Raw genomic sequence first — 19,948 nt, forward strand, 5'->3', positions numbered from 1 at the left:
TGTTGGTTTTGTATTCCTGCAGTTGCACTTGTTATTCCTGCCACTGACTGTACAATCTTATTGGTCTAAAATCAGCTCAGCATGTACATATAAAAAAAATATCTGGATTGGCTGAGATAGTAGCTTACATCACACAGCAATTTCACGTTTATTGTTGACTGACGAATTGCTCAAATCACACCAGAAATCAGCACAGCTACACTGTGAGATGCACATCTGCTGTTTAATGTGACTTTTTTTTTAATCTGTTCAGCCCATAAGGCTCATGTAAAGCTACATTAAACACCAACATATAATTACTTCCGCAGTCAGAGGTAAAACCACCAATAATGCAGCTTATTCTGTCAGGTTATGTGTTCAAAATACTCCAGTGCGCTATAATAGTAGAAACAACAGAATTTATCGTGACATAATTTTAGACCCAAATGACTGGGTAAATGTTAATCTTTTCCGAGTTATATTCATTTCAGCATATCTGCCGTTAGAAGATAAGACTACTATCACCAGTATGTCAGATCCGCTGACAGAAACCCGCTCTGTTTCACATCAGAGAGAATTAAATATGAGGCCTCACCAGACTAGGAGGTTTATTATAACCCGTGCAACCTGACACCAAGGGTAATAATTCTAAGTTAATAAGACTCGGTATTGGGAACTCCATGTACTATCTTATAATTAATGATTCCCTCTTTGTAAGATTAACTAAGAGGCCTGGTTTATTAGCTGGATGACAATCCCTCATTCAGCGCCTCAATCAGGCAGCGGGGGCTCCGTGCAGTTGAGTGCTGGCAGGGAGCTGGTTAACACTGACACGGCTGGCTGGTTTTAATAGGGAGGTAGTGGAGAGAGGGCGAGGTACAGCACACAGCACAGCCGACACCTGCAAACACTTGACTGGACTCGTACAGAGAGGGAGCGCGTCTGACTCTGGAATACTAACGGATTTGCCCCCTTATGATATTGTGAAAATGACAGTGCGACTGGAAATGGGAAAGTTTGTTTTTTGAGCTCCGCGTAATTCTCAAAGGGTAACCGGTTTCTGAACGCTAGTACTTTAACTGCGGCGACTAGAAACTTTGGCAACTGAGAAACAACGGAGAACTTGAAAGATTACAAACAAATGGACATTGACGCGTTTATGTGTGTTTTGTGACTGTTTTTCCCCCCCGTATCGGACAGCTTGTGTGCCACGGAATGTAACATCTTCCATCTTAAGTTACCTGGACAAGAAGTAAGTGGCTCCTTAAAGAATGAAACATTGACCAGTATGTTTGTTTGACAGTTGCTACGGTTTGTTAATTTTTCTCATATTAGATTTCTTTGTTTACGTTATGTATGTGTCTCAAACAGTGACGTGCCTAACAAGACATCACTTTTAGGGCATCATAGATGATCCCCAAAAATGCATCTGATACAGAACGCCTATGCTGTAAAAATGAAAATATATTTGAGGTTTCACTGATCAATATACTGAGAGCACCTATAGGAACCCCTTAAAAAAGTATCAGTTCCATGAGGAACTTACAAAATCGGACCCATAAGTTTTCAAGTGCCTTTAGTATCTTTCATTTTTATATTTAATTTTCACCAAGTCTTACAGTATCTTGGTGAGCAGCTTACTGCCATTGTCTCAGGCTCAGGGGTCCACAGGGTCCTTCGTCTTCAAGATGCCATGAGATTCCCACATCAGCCTTCATTGTCCACTTTACACCCACACGCCAAAGTTGCTCAGGAATTGTCAGTTTTCTGTTAAAACAAACTCAGTCAGTAGGCAGCTTTTGAGGACTACGAGGTGACATTTCTAAATTCACAATATATGTTCACCGGCTCAATTTATTATTAATTCGGAGCACTAACTGAAAAAGCAATGCATTATGGATCATAAGGTATAAGCATAACAGATCTAAAATAATATCAGATAAAGTTATCTTAGTCCCTATAGCCCCATTTGCAGATTTCTAATATAAGTTTTGCATAGAATAGCAAATGGATATATTTTTTATTTACGACTTCAAATAGTTGCTTATTTTTGTAAAGCTTTTTTTGTAGTTGGTACACAGTTCAAGACAGGTCAGGCATTATAAAAAAGGCTAAAACTATTGAATGTGTGTTTAATTTGGAACTTTAATCAGTTCTTTGATTGATTTGTAAAGTGACTGTGAACATTATCTGAAATAGTGCCTTGGCTGTACAACATTTGGGGGTTTCTGGAACGTTGTTTTCAAACGTCAATGCTTGAGATCCTTGCGCAAAACATGAAAATGCTCTTAGTGGTTATGATTTTTAAGCTGTTTTGAAATTCATGCTTTATTCTTGCAGCAGTTGAAATATTTTAAAAAAGTATAATTTTTTTTGTGTCCTTGCTTTGTAAACTTAAGGTACTGCTAAGACAGAGATGATGAATAAGGAATTGATTAGTAACTCAGTTTATGTGTTCATGGGTGCAGTTAAGTTAGATTCATTAAATGCACCACATGAAGACATTTATTCAATTCTCTGTCTGTTACCTTGGCCCTTGTACTTAATGCCTCTTCTATGTTGTTTCTCTGCCAAATTTGCATTAAGATGTTTTTTTTTTTTGTTTTTTTTAATATCTTGCTCTGAAAGCAGATGACCCTGATAAAAAGATGGTCTGTTTTAGTGGTGTAGAATTTTTACCAACCCATTGAAGTCATTCTAAACCAACCTGCCGCTTGAAATACTTGACAGTGGAATTCTAGGATCCATGTGGATTGTGTCTCATCAATTATTGAACAGTTATTGAGGGAAATGAGGAAAGAAGGTATGAAATCGATTGAGAAGCATCTTGCCCTAAGGGGTTCACTGGATCTGCCTTTATTTTGGTATTGTTGACAGGCCTTAATGAATTATTAATCTTGCCAATCGTAGTATACACTGTACACTGACTTAGAAGCTGTGCAGTCCATACTAAAATCCCTTGCGTGCTCCATCTTTTTATACAGGCGTTTTCATTTTTTTGACAGTTAAACCATGTTAATTCAAAAATTAATTTTTTTGATGTAAATGTGTAATTGTGAGGTTTTACAGAAGTACATTTATGTTCACTATAGAGAAATACAGTGGTCCCAAAACTTATTTGGACATTTATTAGAGATAAAATATCAAACCACATAGCATTGCAAAAAGTAATGATTACTAAACCAAGTGGTATCAAAGTGATTTTTATTAATGAAGTCAGTTTTCCTCAAGTTTACACAGGTGTCTTATGCCAGGCCCGATTTATGCCTGATTTACCCCTTCCGACAATCGGAGGAAAAATCGCATCCAGGGCATCGGTCGGTTCCATTGTTCAGCCTAGATTATCTGTAAATGTGAGGCGTTTACAGATCAAATCTTAAACCTCCCGATCTGCTTGCAGACACATCGGGGCCGCCTCGACAATATCAAACATGTTTGATATTTAGGATTTTAAATCGGCATGATTACGACTATGATTACCTCAGTACTTCCACAATAGCCAATGAGAGACAAGTCTACAAGGAGATGGAAGTGACGGGACTTTTGAAATGGCAACCATGAAACAACACGCAGCTGTATGAGTCCAGTGGACAATGGAGATGAAGTAACGGCTGGTCAAAATGCGACAACAACACGACTGTTTTTTCTCTGTTTTTTTAATCTGGCCTCATAATCATAAGAATATCTTGTAGTGTGTGATGCACCGCAATAGTGTGTGCAAGTTCGAGATTTGAAAGAAGAAAATTTGTGAAGATTCTCCTTATGTGCATAATGCCACCAGATTTCAAAATCGGTTAAGATTTAAAAACTCCTGTAGTCGGAGCCCGACTTTAAGGCAATCACACACTAGATAATCAGGACGATTTTGGGCCCAATTCTCCCCTTCCGACAATCCTTTGCAAGTAAAGACCCGATTATCTTGATGGTTCTACAGATTATTTTAACAGATTTTCCTGTGGTGTGATGTGTGTTAAGAGTGATTGAATCTGTTCGGAAGAATATCGGACCACACCAATCTACTCTGTAGATTGTCACATGGAACGAAACGATACCCAGTCAGAAAAAAGAGCTGACGAAAGATGGAAGCATTACACGGCTTCATCCAAACTTTTTTCCCCGCAAATTTTCTGTAAAAAGCAGTCCAAACACTATTATCGCCATTTCTTCTTGCCCGTCGTTTGCCATGTTTGTTTACTCTAAAGTCACGTTTGACCGTGACACATTTTTTTGGATTTCCCGTGTTCACAGTCAGGACTCTGGTTGTTTTTGAAAGAAATCTTTTAGTGTGTGGTTTGCTGTCTTGGTCTCATCGGTCAAATCTAGGAATTTTTTTATCGCTATGTGGTCTCTCACATTTTGAAAATCTAATAAGATTTTAAAAATCTTTTAGTGTGGGACAGCCTTTAGCTTTTTAACCACAGATGCAGTTTTTGTCTGAATTTTAAACCGTATATGTATTGTTTTATAAATATTAAAACCTTTCAAAATGTTCTCTAAAATAAATTCCACTTAGTTTTATGCTTTATTATTTAATGCAATGGCTGCTATATTTCTCTTACTGACAAGTTTTCAAGATGTTTCGCATCCAAGTTTATCCTTTCTTAATCGTTTTTTCCTTTTCCTTGTCATGAGGATGAAGAAGATGATAATAATGTTAAAAGACTGAAGTAAGCATTCTAAATTGGTCACTTTGTTCTATTTTGAGCATTCCTTTAAGACATTATGAGGTCATGTTTGGGAAGAGAGTATGAGAGAACTTGGAGCTGATGTCTTTGTTATTAACACACTTTGAACATTAAGAAGGGAATCTTTTTTTATATAAACAGCCCCTTAAAGGCACATAAATATTCACACGGATACTTTTACAGGCATATTTCAAAGAGCCCAGATATGGATAATTAATACATGTACAAACCTGTTGACATAATGTTTTGTGTGTGATGAGGAACATTTGTTATGAGAACAGAAATAGTCCTTTCATCAGCTATAATTTGCAAACAATTTATTGGACATCAGTGCTTGTCAATGTTTGGATGACTGCCTTTCTTTAATTTTTAAAATATCCAAATTTTTTATTCATTTCCCATTTCAAACTTTTCACTTTCAGACCATCCACTCCTTAAGTTTGTTTACTAGTTTAATTTTCCACCAAAATCTTTTTAGTGAAGTTATTATAATGAGTATTCTAATTGCTTCCCTTAACTTATAAATATTAAGGCTTTTATCCCTCTCCCTGTTTTGTCTTAATTCAGGGAAATGATCTTTACCTCATGTTGTTTTTTTGCGCATTTCGACATTCATTTAGCTTTTTTTGTTCACTCCGTAAATGACACACTTAAATTCCCATTTGTCACAAGTGTCTCTCACTCTCTCTCTCTCTCTCTCTCTCTCTCTCACACACACACACACACACACACACACACACACACACACACACACACACACACACACACACACACACACACACACACACACACACACACACACACACACACACACACACACACACACACACACACACACACACACACACACACACACACACACACACAGACAGAGAGAGAGATGCACTCATGTATACACTTCTCACTCTCTACAAATACAACAAGCCTCTTGAGACGGTTGTCATGACAGCGTCAGTGGTGCTGGGGGGTCAGAGTGGGGTCAGACTGGACTCTAGGGTTTGGTGGAAGGGGGAATACGGGGCACAAGTGATAATTTAGTGATGTCATGGTGTAAATGGGTGGCATCCACCTTATGAATGAGAGTATTCTTAATGCAGATTGTAAATTATATCTGTATTGCTTTGAGATAATCGTTCACTCATATGCATGATTTGACACGCCTATTTACCGATTCCCCAATTTTTTGGTCTTCATATATTTATCATATCCTATATTCTCAATGTTCTTTAATGCATCCGTTCAAGCTTCAAAGCAGAAGCACCTGACATGACTTCAGAATGCTGACCCCCCCCCCCCCCCCCCCCTATACAGCCCCCGTCAGCAACCCCATCCCAGTCCTGGTGCCACATTTATGGGGAAAGGCACAATGCAGGGGCGTCAATAACAGTGAGCAAGAGTGCCTAATCCCTGCAGCTGTCAGCCCTGGGAGAATTAAGCCTCCATTCTGAAGATTCTTGGGTCTTTGCCAATCAAGACCAACGGTAGTTGCTGCAAGAGTCTGCTGATAACCAAACTATCTATTCTCTGGCTGGAGAGGACAGTGGATACAAAGAAAATGAAGTCATCCCATCAGAAGGGCATGAAAGGCTTGGGAAAAAAGATGTGGGGTGTTCGTCAGCCGTTTAACTGGTTCAGTGATGCTACTCAAATGGCACACTGTAGTGTCTGGTTGTTCTCAGACTAGCTGGAAAATGTAATGGCATGACAAAAGAATAAAAATAAATGTTGAGTCAAGTGTTGAATGAGAGATGCCAAAAATAGCAAACGGAAACGTGTTACCTAGAGAATTTAACCCTTTCTTTTCTTTGACTATTGGTCACAGTAAGATGATCTAAGGTAGTTGTATGAATGAGGTCGCAAAGTTATTGCATAATATATTGGTTTCATATCAGCTATTGGTTGATATTAGATATTAAATTGTGCATGCTCATTTCTTCTATTTTTGCATTTAGATTACCTTTGTCGTCATCTTACACACAATTAAAATAAATCTGGAATCTTAAGCAAACATTAAAGTGAATATACATTTTTATACTGTACATTATAACGTTGTGATGCATTAATTCACTTTTAAATGATTGTTTGTAATTTCTGTTATATCTGCTGTTTTCAGCATTTTGTATTGCTTTAATTGGCTATAGATAGATAGATAGATAGATAGATAGATAGATAGACTTTTCTATGCTGCTTTGTGTTGTCATTGGATCTCCAATGTAAAATCTGGGGCCTTAAGCAAAGTCAATTCTAAACAAATCAAAATACCATTGAAACCAACAACTAATGGATTAGTCCTAGTCCAGTGCATAACAACATTGCATCCTATCATGAGGTCCGCTGGAAAACAGCTGTCAGCTATGAATAGCAGGAGCCATGCTGGTGGGGTAATTGTAGAGGAATTCAGTGTTTATCATGTAAATAAAAGAAGAGAGGGCATCAAAACAGGTGTTGGTATGCACTGGGAGGGCCATGTGCTGTTCGCCCCGCTCTGCGTAAAGTCTCTCTAATGCTCCTGCTCTCAATTTGTAACATTACAACACACAAGCACCACTTTCAGGGATCTGGTTTTGCCAAAGGGGAGGGGAGCATTGTGGTGGGGATTAAACAGAGAGACGGGCAGAGTTCATATGTGCATATTTATGTGTGTGCGCATGGCTTGGGAATGATGGAGTGCATTAATATTGCATGATGTAAAAGCGCCTTTTTTGTTATTTCTGAATTAGTGGCTCATTATTTCCCCATTGGAGATAACCTATAATATGTGCCCTGCTGCTTTTTCTCATTGTGTGAGGAAACGGTTGTTGCTTGGTGACTGCAAAACACTGCTGATGTGTGAAGGTGAAAATGTCGCCGTGGTTTGGGTGTAGCGGTCACTTCAAAGACACGCAGATAAGATGTTCAGAGCTTAGCGGCCTTTGAAGACAGGAGCCGAATCCGGTTCTTAAGGGTGGTGAAGCTTAGCCAATGACTCCAAAGCTGTCTGCTCCACCCGGTTTAAATGCACAGTGCCGAACCTTCGTGTAGGGGGCAGCCAACATTAGAGCTGGAGAAGGGCCACAATTCCCTCAACAGTGGCATGCACTTAGCTCCTTGACACTAGAGAGCATATGTGTGTTCGTGAAAACCTTCCCTTGCTTGTTAAGCGCACTACATGAACTTACTTTAGACCTGGCCCCGAGAAAGCCAATCTGTTATGCCGCTTGCCAGTATACTTTAGGGCTGGCTGTCAGCCATTTTTGCATGACAGGTCCAAAAAACATGCATCAAAGCCTACATTGAGTGTATGAAAAAGCAGAAATAAAGCATCAAATGTTTATCTACACTAAATGAAAAATCTATAAAAATAGGGCCCAATGCACTATGTTGATATGAAGGAAATCTTCGTATTTATTTTGGAGGTGTCATGCCTGTATTTTAAATTACACATTGTGTTGTGTTTTAGGGTTAAAGTATGCCCATAAACTTGACAGATAATGTCCTGACAGAAGATTACCAGTACATTTTCAGTTTTTTTTCTTACTGTGAAAACAGCTGTGTCTGTAGGTTTTTTTATTTAATTTTTTAAACGGTATATCTAAACATCCATACAAAGAGAGTTTGGTAATATAATAAAAAGCAAGATAACTTGCATTTGCCAGTATTCTTTGCATCAGTTGATTAGATGGCAGAACAAAGTCAATAATATTTAAATGTGTATTTGGGCACAACTAATTACAAATAAACAGGAAGTAAGGCATTGGGTTAGGCACTTGATCAGTTAAACCAGTAAAAACCAGCAAACCAGCGTAGGCTAGTTCAAGCTGTTTATTTTTCAGCAGGGAAGGTTGAATTTTACTTTCTAGTCGAAAGCTAAACTTAAGTCTGAGTTCCTGGTAAATGATTATTGTATTTCTTCTGTGGTGGATGTTGAAACATGACCCTCTTGACCCCTTTGTACACTTGTTAGCCCCTGGGGGCTGTTTTCCGAGTCAGTGGCAGCTCTATTGCTGAGCTAATGCGTCACGCTAATGAGCGCTAACATTGACAGCAAACCGCATTAGCCCCACCCAGCCTTCGTTCTGAGAGCTGATAGGGTTGACTGCTTCACCTTTGCTTCTCCACCTCAGTGCTTTAATTGCTCAGGCTAAAGCTCTTACTTTTCTCTCCTTCTTTTCCATCTGTCTGTTGTTTGCTCAGATGTACCAACTGAAAAGTGGTTGCAAAACCTTCAGAGACCTTGTGGTAATACAAGGTTTGGGCTGTAGAATACGTTTTTGATTCTCACTTTCTTCACAGGAGTATGAAATGTAGCCTGAGGGTTTGGAGGGGATTTCAGAGATTTTAAGTTTCTAGTTCAGCTTGTCATGTAGCCGTATATCTTGGGTGGGGTAATGTAGAGTGGTTTTTCTACATGCGTGTATTACTTTAAATCTGTTATGTTGTTTTACTCTATAGTTTTCTTTAACCATTTTTATTGGTATTACCAAATAAAAACCAACCAATTAACAAATTATAATGATTGGCTTATGAAATTGCAAATTAATTATAGGCTCAAAAAATCATTTTGGTAATCCAACTCCAAAAACTCACTTATACATACAATTCGCTGCAGTTTCCAGATGAAATAAACACTAGTGGCAGTAAAACACCTTTTTTCTTTTTCACATAAATTATTATTACAGGGGCAGATTATTGATTAATAAAGACTTATTTTTGTGCGGTTCCTTGCACAATACAATATTATTATTTTTTACAATGTAAACATTTTTATAGCAGGTATTTTTAATAGACAATTTATCACTTCTCATCTAAGAAGTTTCTATTGTTTGTTGTGCATATTTATGTTTTCTCTTCTGCCCTTTCAAAACTAGACTGCCTGTTTCTTGTTCAATCTTTTGACAATGCAGAAAAGAGCTACATTACAGTAATAATGAAAGAGAACCCTATGTAAGAACATAAATGCATACCACTTAATTTTAAATGCTACATATGATACTTTGGATGATTTTATTTCAGCTCTCTGCTTTTTCTATTGAATTATAATGGAAAAAAAGCAGGGTGAAACCTAATTTCTCTACTAATCCAAACTGCTTCATAAGTTATTAAAGCAGACTGCTGTGAGTAAGTCATTTTATTTATAAAATGAAAATGGTCAGCACTTCTGTTAGTATTTATAACATTGTAAAAATGAACCATAGTTAAAGCATGCAGGTTGCATCGCTGCCTTATCCAGACTGTTAATGCATGTAAATCTGAATTCAACATCAACAATCACCATCTTCTAGTTTGAAAGGCTTTGATAGCATATCTGTGACAATAAAACACGGTACAAAAGAGTTATGCAAATACACTGGAATTAATTGCACGTTTGTGTGGGTAGCTAATATTTTTTTATTGCAAAGCAGTCCAATTATTCATCAAGAGAAATAGGCAGTTTAAAAAGCAATATTCATCAATGCAACACAATTTGGATGCCATATGCCCTGGCAACTTACGCTGCTTGACATAAATTGTTAAAAAGGGCTAAAGGCTTTTTTGCCACCTTGAACTCATCTTGACCTCTCTCTGAATGTTGCATAAGGCGCGGATGTGAGTAAGGGCGTGACCAGCGACTTACAGATTGTCATGGAAACATCAGGTCACGTATAGACCATCTTGTCTCTTTGAACTTTTTTTATCTGAATTTATACATGCACATTGTCCCATGAAAACCTATTTGAAGACACTTGCCCAATGAAAAATTAAAATGTTATTAAAAGTGTGAGGTGCACGTGCGATTTCACGTTTATCTCTAAATTTAACTGGATTTTTTTTTTTTTTTTTTTCAAATGAGCCTGGGTTGAGTTAATCGCATAAACAGGTTACTTTATACTTTAGTTGTATTTAGTTTTCATATGGATTGGTTTATACACTCTTGTCTTGTTTTGACATATAGGCTTATTTATTTAATGACTAGAGCGAATAGTTACAAAATTATTCTTCTTTGCAGACACTAACAGCTCCAGGCTAAAATGCGACAATAGTCTCTGATTGTACCCCTCTGAATTCTCCCCATGGGTCGTGCTCAATGTGCCTCCGGATATCAGGTGGCCCAGATAAACATATGCAATCTGTCACTGCCCACAACTGATTGACCAAACAGCCACCTTCATGTTTTCCACCAATTTTGTTGCATCATTTACCAGAAATAAAGCATCCAATATCAAGTAGAAAACAAGTTTTCTGGATGAAAAAGAGTGACTAATGGAAAATGAGCTACATCCTTGAAGAAATAGAGCAAATGTAGTGAAATCAAATGAAAGCTCATCCCTTGATTTTTGAGCAGCTCATGTTTCTGGTTTTCTTGGCATGCATGATTTAGCCTGATCATCCATCTTTAGCGATGCTGTCATTGTGTTTTGTGTGTCTTTGGTTAAAGGTTGCTGGCCGCTGTGGTTTAAAAGCACAGTGTGAGTCTCAGTTGAAGTTCTTAGTTGTGTGTTTTTGTAGTGAGTTATTGGCTTTTTAGGTCTCTTCAGCACATGAGAAGCCCAGTAATCCAACCCACAGAAGTAGAGATGGTTTTCCTGGTTTCATCAATCTAGAAATTTAAGATGGAGTCAGCCATTAGAATCCTTCAATCATTTTCAGGTATCAACAAGGTATACAAATCAAGTAAATAAACATGAGAGAAACAAATGAAGATTATCAGGTTTTCCTTACTATGTATTTGAGACTTTGAGAACCAAGAAAAAAAGAAAGCAATGAACGTACGTAATTAACCTAATCCGAAAATGTTTTGGTAGACAAGTCTTGAGAGCACAAGATTACATCAAAGGACAAATATGTCAAAGAGGAAACTGGACAGACATGTAAGGACGAGTCTTCTGTCACTGTGAAGACTGATGAGGACCAACAGGTCTTAGAATTGAAAAATGGCCCGTCTTCTATAGAGGAATGTGTGGCAGAGGGTAATCGGCTCTAGACAATCCCTCAGAGCTCAGAAATGGCCTTGGTTTAGAATTTTCTCAGATCATTTTTACTGACTAGATGAGCTGTTAGAAATGCACTCTTGAAATTCCTAGCTGTATAGTTTGATTAAAAAAACAACCAATACACAGAGATTTAACATTCTTTTTAATAATGGGGGACACGCAGGGTGTTGGTCATGTGATCAATCTTGCCTTGTCTTTATTCATTGGGGCTCCCCCTGCTAAAAGTCTTTCTTTGTTGGAGGCCCATTGAAGAATCCTGTGTATTTTTCAAATTAATTTATTGACTTACAAACTCTCCTTTATCTTAAGTTATACATTAAAAAAATACCTCTAAATATTGTCTCCCCACTAAAGCATGAGATTCTGTGAATCATGCTTTCTTATTTTTCAATTAGAGCTGCTCTAAAGGGTCCTGTGAGTGAAAATGCAGACATCGGTTCAGCAGGAGGGAGCCACTGCAGTTGAATCATTGAGGGAAAGTCTCCCAGAATCCTTTGTGTCAGGTCGCCCCATGACCTACTGTTTCCACATACCCAGGCTCCTTAATGGTAAATGCGCTGCGCTATTGGTTTTCTGTATTCATGCCTGCTGCATGGAAACTAATTTCCACTTGAAGAGGAGCTCAGCTGGAGAGAGAAAAATATAGTGTTAGAGAGAGAGAGAGAGAGAGAGAGTCTTTGCCAAATTATAGTTTTGTTCTCTTTTTGCTGCTCTACACTATTTTCATTAAAGGAAGAGTTCACCAAAAAGATAATTATTTACACTCAAAGATATTAGGTTTATCTATTTAGGTTTAAACTTAAGAATTAATTGCATATAAAATTCAGCCATGCATAAATGAAACAAGTAAGAATGACATTTTGTAAAGTACTAATACTCTGAATATGTTTTAAACACACAGTAGCCAGGTTTATATATTTATCATCAATAAATCAAATTTGTTTCAATCTCATACATCTGAACAAATTGAATCTTGCTTGTTTCACAATTGGCCATGTTTAAACCATATTCATACTGATTAAATGTAATTGTAATTGTTGAACAGATTTATGCTGATCTGAATACATTCATTTTGAAAATATAATTATTTAGATAAAATTCAATAGATGCAAATAATAATAAACTATGCCATTATTTCTTTTAATTTACTGCTGATCCAGACCTGTGCTGTTATTTTTTCAGTGGATCACAAATGCCAAATTTTGAAGAACCTCACACACTTTTCTCCATACCATTCCAAAATAAAAGCATGACACACTACAGAAAAACCAAAACAAATGACTATTTTCTAAGTCTTCTAAAACCATACAACTATTATTTTAATTTCAATTGTATTTATTTATGGGTTTTTCATTATAGTGCTTTTGTTTTAATTTTAGTTTCACTAAAAACCGACATCAGGCTGTGTAAACAATGACTTTTTTTTTTTTTTTGCTAATTATCACTTGTAAGATTCCTTGTTTGTTCAGTAATATTTTGAACAAGCATGCTTAATACCTTTAAATATACTTTAAATCAATGTCAATCTATTCTCTATAATGTGATTACATTTTCTTTCCCCTTCTTCAGACATCATCCTTTGCTTTTTATCTGTAATTCATCCTCCCTGCTGTCTGTCTCACCCTCTGCTGCTCATTTTATTGCCTCACCCTTGTCCTTGACCTCTGCTTATTCTCAGATTTACTCTGCTTCAGGTCCGTTTTATAAGAACCTCATCATTCTGTTGCTGTGTGTGCAGGTGTGGCACACTTATGCAGACACACACACACACACACACACACACACACACACACACACACACACACACACACACACACACACACACACACACACACACACACAGTGATAATGACACCCCTGTAGCCACTTGAGGCATATAATTAGAGAGCAGACATGTGCTGACTCTTAACGATAGGTATTCTCTAGGCTACAGGGCTCACCCATGACTGCACCCTCACATTTACAGTGCATCTCAAAATAAAAGATGCACTCCCTCAGGTTCAGAAATAAAAGCATGATGCAGATTGTTTGGAATTGTACTGCCATATCAAACGGAGTAGTTAAAGCGGTGTATCATTACAGATAATCAGTGTTGGGTTGCTAAAAGTAGTGACGCTACTAATTTAACTACAATTTTCAGTAGCTGCTTTCAAAATAATGTCCAAATATTTTCTCAAAGTAGCAAGCTGTATTTTTGTAATATTGTATGCTATTGTACTACTGTACGTAAATGTATTCATTCTTACGTGAACTAAATGTTGACTCTCTTGAAGCATTTGGGAAGTCTGATTCAATTAGTGAGTCAATTCACTTGGTTCATTTAAAATAACCAATTAAAGTCTGCATGAAACGGAAGTTGCGATAGTCTTTTCTTTTCAACTGTAACGTATATCTGAGTAAAAGTAAAAATGTAGGCCGGGACTTGATTTAATTTATATGGTTGTGGTTTGATATTGCTGTGATGTCATGTGAGTGACAGGTTGTCCCGCCCTCGTGCCAGTAAACCAATCAGAGAAGAGAAGTGATTGCAAGAGGAGAGGGGAAGTTCCTTTGATTAAAAATTACGAGGACATATGTGACCCTGGACCACAAAACCAGTCACATGGGTCAATTTTTGGAAATTGAGATCTGTACATCATCTGAAAGCTGAATAAATAATTTGTTAGGATATGATCATATTTGGCCGAGATACAACTATTTGAAAATCTGGAGTCTGAGGTTGCAAAAAAATCGAAACATTGAGAAAATCGCCTTTAAAGTTGTCCATTTATGTTCACGATTGTGCTGCATTCACTCACAAAAATAAATGTTTTATATATTTATGGTAGGAAATTGAAAAAATATCTTTATGGAACATGATCTTTACTTAATATCCTAATGATTTTTGGCATAAAAGAAAAATCTATCATTTTGACCCATACAATGTATTGTTGGCTATTGCCACAAATAAACCTGTGACTACTTGTGATTGGTTTTGTGATCCAGGGTCACACAGTTTGTTTATATCTATGGATCCAACATGGCAGCATACGTGAAGTTACCTTTCGATGCAGCCTTAGATAATGTTCTAAGTTAAATGCAAGTTTATTTCGTCTTCTTCCTCATTGAATTTCTGTCGCTCTACATACGTCATCTGGTATAATTGAAACGATTGGCTATGAGCTACGTGCAGGCGCATTTGATAGACGTTCGTAGCGCCCAATAAACGGCTCTGGGCATTCATAAACCACGCCTCAAATACGAGAAAATGATCATGTGGTTCCCAGACCACGTCTCAATGAGAAAGAGGTCTGACGTTAGCCAGGCTAGTGATATTCCATAAACAGAGGAGAATTCCATAAGAATTGTCCATTTTAATTTCATGGTGACTTAAAAAAAAAAGACTCGTTTGAAAATATTAAGTCCAATAATTTTACAAAATTATGCTTTTCATATGTTTTTGACTTATTTATTTTATTGGTGGTATAGTGTAAATTGAATTGCTCCTTCAGCCGTATAGAGATTTATGTATATATTATCTGATTCTTTTTATTTGTTTGACAAGCTAGTTTCAGAGTTGCTTCCCTAACACAGCAGCTTTGTTAATATATTTCAGTATTCATCAATGCTCTTTTTTGTAATGTTTTAGATAGGCCTATATTTATATGTATACAAAACAAGTCAGCCAAAAGGAAGCAAATCAGACATACTGTGGGAGCGCTCTGCTTTTTCTGTCTGTCTGGATTGTTGAGATAAATTTGACATGATGACAAAAATGTGTTTGTGCCAGGTTTTAATCTTCACAGACTGGTCATTCCCTCTGGTGCCTTTCAAGGGTAGCAGACAGTGGAGAATTCAGCAGTGCTATTGTTTTATGAATCTCACACATCATTTGTGCCGAACCCAAACGCTTACGGAAATATCTTTCTTTTTTTTTAAATGGGCCAATTGGTCTGCTTCAGATCCTTAAATGTATTTCTGTTGATGTATTTCTCTTCTCCAGATCAAATTCATGATACTTCAGTACATTCGTCATAGACAAAGAGCTGTTGGCTATTGTTCCTCTGTCATTTTTCATCACTGGAAAAGTGTAATTTACTCTGGAAGAGGGCCAAAGTACAGCATTTCATAGCGTGTTACAAAACTACTTCAGCAAAGAGGCAGTTAGTGGTAGAACCACCACAAACCTGTTAAATAACAGCATAGTATACATCGTGTACTTTTGTGATGACACTAATTATTTTAAAGGATTATTCTGGGTTCAGTCCAAGTATACAGTGAGACACTTACAATGTAAGTGAATTGGGCCAATTCATAAGTGCTAAAATACACAGTTTCAATCAAGATGTAACCAAAATAGGGGTTAACATGATTTTAGTGTGAAATAATCCCTTACTAACATTTTCTGTGTAAAGTAAAGTATCAACTTTACTTCAATATATCAACTTCAACTTCATTCCCATGATAATGTAATGCCGAAACCCCTAAAATGAGCGTAAAAATCACAAGAACAACTTTATAGCTCAAATAATACACAAGTTTAAACAAGAAAATGAATGCACATTACCATTCGTTTTTTTTATGTTTTTGAAATATGCTCATTATATTATGCTCACTAATATTTCAAAACTGTTTATATTGTATTTTTTGCCAAAATACAGCACATTTTGGCAAAAATACAATATAAACAGTTTTGAAATATTATTATCTATGGTAATATATTTTTAAATTGTAATTTATTTCCGTAATTGCAAAGCTAAGTTTTCAGCAGTCATTACTCCAGTCTTAAATCATTGTAATATGCTGATTTGGTGGTCTGGAAACACCTCTTATTATCAGTGTTGAACAGAAGCAGTTGTGCTGCTTAATATTTTTGTGTTTTTTTTATTTATTTTTTTTACAGTAAATGGATTTTTTTTTGTAACAATATGAACATCTTTAAAAACAAATCTCACTGACCCTTAACTTTTGAACTTTGTAAGTGCTAATATAAAATATTAAGCTTCACATGTTTGCTTTTAAATCCCTCCAAAAAACATTGTAAGTGATTATTAAACCAAATATGTTTTGCCGCACTGTAAACTCCAGACATTGACATATTGTGTATATATAAATCATTGTTCTGAGCTCAGCGTCTTTCAGCATTTTCATTATAAAACATGCTTGTGTTTGCATTCCTGTTACGGTTATCCCTCATTAAGCATGTAAATCTGTGTACACAGCTTGCATAGATACGTGCCCGCCATGTTTAGCACCTCAGAACGGGGAGATTTTCTGCAGATACGGAAGCTCACAGTAGGTTTGCCGTTCCCTGCCGCCCAGGAGTGAGAGTTTAAGATTTAAAGCAAGGCAGTGTGACATGGATTTGCTGTAGCTGGAAGGATTTGGCAGACATACTTAAGAAACCATTGCTCTCCGACTGCATAGTTTTCTAATCTCTTTTGGGCGCATGTCCCCACTGCAGAAAGACTTGCTGCCCTCTCCCACACAATCTAACACTATTTTCATGGAAAAGGCCAATTGAGTTCAGATTTTTATCTTTTTGTCCCCCAGATATAAAGGTAAAAACAACACAAGACTGTGTACCTTTGGATAATTTGAGCTGCTGTGTTTACATGCCTCAGCATTGTGATTTAACTGGCCTGTTTATAGTCCTCACTGTGGATGGTTGTAAATGCTCAGAGAAAAGACGGAGAAACTTACAACCCTGTGCTACTGTGTGGAAACATTCAGTCAAATATGAAAAGCCAACCAGACACCTTTAGTGCTTTGTTTCCTTTTCTCTTCTGAGATTCTTTACTGACGGGTGGGAATTTTCTTGTTTTTCAGTGACCTGTAAACAGGCCTAAATTTGAGGCAGGGCTTTTCAGGGTGGGAGCCAGACAAGAGCATTGTTGAAATCACTTTTGTTTTATGGGCCACATTTCTGGAAACAAATAGAAACTTATCCTTAAATGTAAATAACTGCTGTCAGCAAACAATGAATAAGCTTTCTAGTGTTTCACAATATGTAACGCATGAATTGTTTCTGTTTCTCACACTTGCAGATCTCGGTGGGAAAACTTCTGCCATTATCATGAACATGATGCAAACCCTGCTTCTCATCCTGAGCTTGTGTTTCTGGGGTTGTAATGGCAACGCCCGCACAACACCACGAGTGCACCTGTCATATAAAGGTAAGAAATGGGCAAACAAAAAAAACCCAGACATTTTTCATAATATCTTCTTTTGTGAAGAAAGTAGGTCATACAAGTTTGGAATGACATAAGGGTTAGTAAATAACTACTGTATCTCTAGTGATGGGGACGAGACCGCCTATGCCGAGTCCGAGTCAAGACCGAGTCTTTGAAGGGTCGAGTCCGAGTCGAGACCGAGTCCGTTAGTTTTCAAATTCAGTCGAGTCCGAGTCGAGACCGAGTCCGTTGGTTAACATGGGAGGATTTGAACTTGAAACACGGAGTGTACTGACGCCTTTCCGTGGTTAAAACAACATTGCTTCTTATGTTTGTTCATGTTTATTTGAGGCTATAAATTAACTAGAAGGAAGAGATGATCGGTTCACGAGCAGCTTTAACTGATGCTCTACAGCGATCTGTCACTACACATTTAAGAGCCACAAAACGGTATTTATTGTTTAAATTTCTTTTAAAAAATGACCAAGTTTGAAAGGCAAGACTTTGTTTAATATGTTTAATATCAAAAGTAACCGAAAAGTAACCTGGTCTGTCCTGTCTGTCAGCGTGTTGTCAGTCTCCTCTCTGCTCCGCGATGTATTTTTCACTGCGTGAGAACATGGTGTGGCATGAGAACGGTGTAGCTTGTCAGACATAGCGACAGTAACTAAGGGGGTCGGGTCTTTGCGAACAGTCAATTAAAATTTTCTAGTGGTATGTATTCTAGTGGACTAGTGATGGGACGAGACCGCCTATGCCGAGTCCGAGTCAAGACCGAGTCTTTGAAGGGTCGAGTCCGAGTCAAGACCGAGTCTTTGTAAGAACAAGTCCGAGTCGAGTCCGAGAAAGCAGAAATCGGTCTCGAGACCGGACTCGAGTCCGAGACCGGACTCGAGTACTACATCACTATGTATCTCTTTAAGAAAATACAATAAGGACCCCCTTGAGTTCCTTCTCTGGACCCCGGGTTAAAAACCCTGATCTTAGATGATAACAATACAATACAATACAATATTTATTTATAAAGCACATTTAAAAACAACCGAGGCTGACCAAAGTGCTGTACATAGCAGAGAATAAAATGCAGAGCAGTACAGGAAAAAACTAAAAAAATTCTGCAGTAATTGTATCAGAATCAAGGAGCATCAAAAGCAAGAGAGAACAAAAACGTCTTAAAAGAAGATTTGAAGATGGAAACTGAAGGAGCCAGCCTGATATAAAGAGGCAGACTGTTCCAAAGTTTTGGGCCTGCAGTCGCGAAAGCACGGTCGCCTCGTTTTTTAAGTCTGGATCTAGGCACGATGAGAAGGCAGTGATCACTGGATCTCAAAGTACGAGAAGGAGTGTACAGACAGAGCAGATCGGTCAGATACTTAGGGGCCAAATTGTTAAGAGCTTTATACACAAAGAGTAAAATTTTAAAATCAATTCTAAATTTGACAGGTAGCCAATGGAGTTTGAGTAAGATAGGGGTGATCGACTCATACTTGCGTGTCCCAGTGAGGAGTCTAGCTGCTGCGTTTTGCACTAGCTGAAGGCGAGAGAGAGAAGACTGAGATAGACCAAAGTAAAGTGAATTACAGTAGTCTAATCGAGATGTTACGAATGCATGAATCACTGTTTGAAGATTACTGTGAGTTAAAAAAGGTTTCACCTTAGAGAGTTGGCGGAGGTGAAAAAAGCATGACTTTACAACAGCACTGATCTGTTTCTCAAATTTTAAGTTGTGGTCAAAAAGAAAACCCAGATTTTTTGCGCAGTGGGTTTCATACGGTGCGAGAGAACCACGGTCAACATCAAGCACACCGTTTTCCTTAGGCCCGAAGATAATTATTTCAGTTTTATTTTCGTTTAGGTTTAGAAAGTTACTTGAAAGCCAAAGTTTAAGATCATTTAAACAGGCAAACAGGGGTTGTAGACCATTTTTATCATTTTGTTTTAAAGGAAAATAAATCTGAGTATCGTCGGCATACAGATGAAAGGATACTTCATATTTATTAAAGATGGAAGCCAGAGGTAACAAATACAGAATAAACAATATGGGGCCGAGGATTGATCCCTGTGGGACTCCGCAGTTCAGAGGTACACTAGAGGAGGATTGATGACCAATACGGACACTAAAACATTTGTTGGTCAAATAAGAGCGGAACCACTCCAAGACTACGCCTCGAAAGCCCACGGA

The 19,948-nt window shown here is 37.5% G+C and overlaps 1 protein-coding gene across 4 annotated transcripts in view; it reads left to right on the top strand.

The window, feature by feature from the left end:
• Positions 1–780: 780 nt before the first annotated feature.
• Positions 781–19,948, top strand: part of sema3gb (sema domain, immunoglobulin domain (Ig), short basic domain, secreted, (semaphorin) 3Gb) — a 36,640-nt gene continuing 17,472 nt past the window's right edge. For 2 of the 4 annotated variants that reach the window (XM_079896919.1, XM_079896920.1), the window contains exons 1-2: positions 12,043–12,162; positions 17,641–17,769. In XM_079896919.1, coding sequence (XP_079753045.1) covers positions 12,126–12,162; positions 17,641–17,769 — 166 coding nt within the window. In that variant the 5' untranslated portion in view covers positions 12,043–12,125. Of the gene's footprint in view, positions 1,232–12,042; positions 12,163–17,640; positions 17,770–19,948 lie in introns of those variants that run through there. The other 2 variants (XM_079896922.1, XM_079896921.1) reach the window with 2 other exon arrangements.

This window comes from Squalius cephalus (assembly GCF_949319135.1).
Source record: "Squalius cephalus genome assembly, chromosome: 16".
Taxonomy (NCBI): Eukaryota; Metazoa; Chordata; class Actinopteri; order Cypriniformes; family Leuciscidae; genus Squalius; species Squalius cephalus.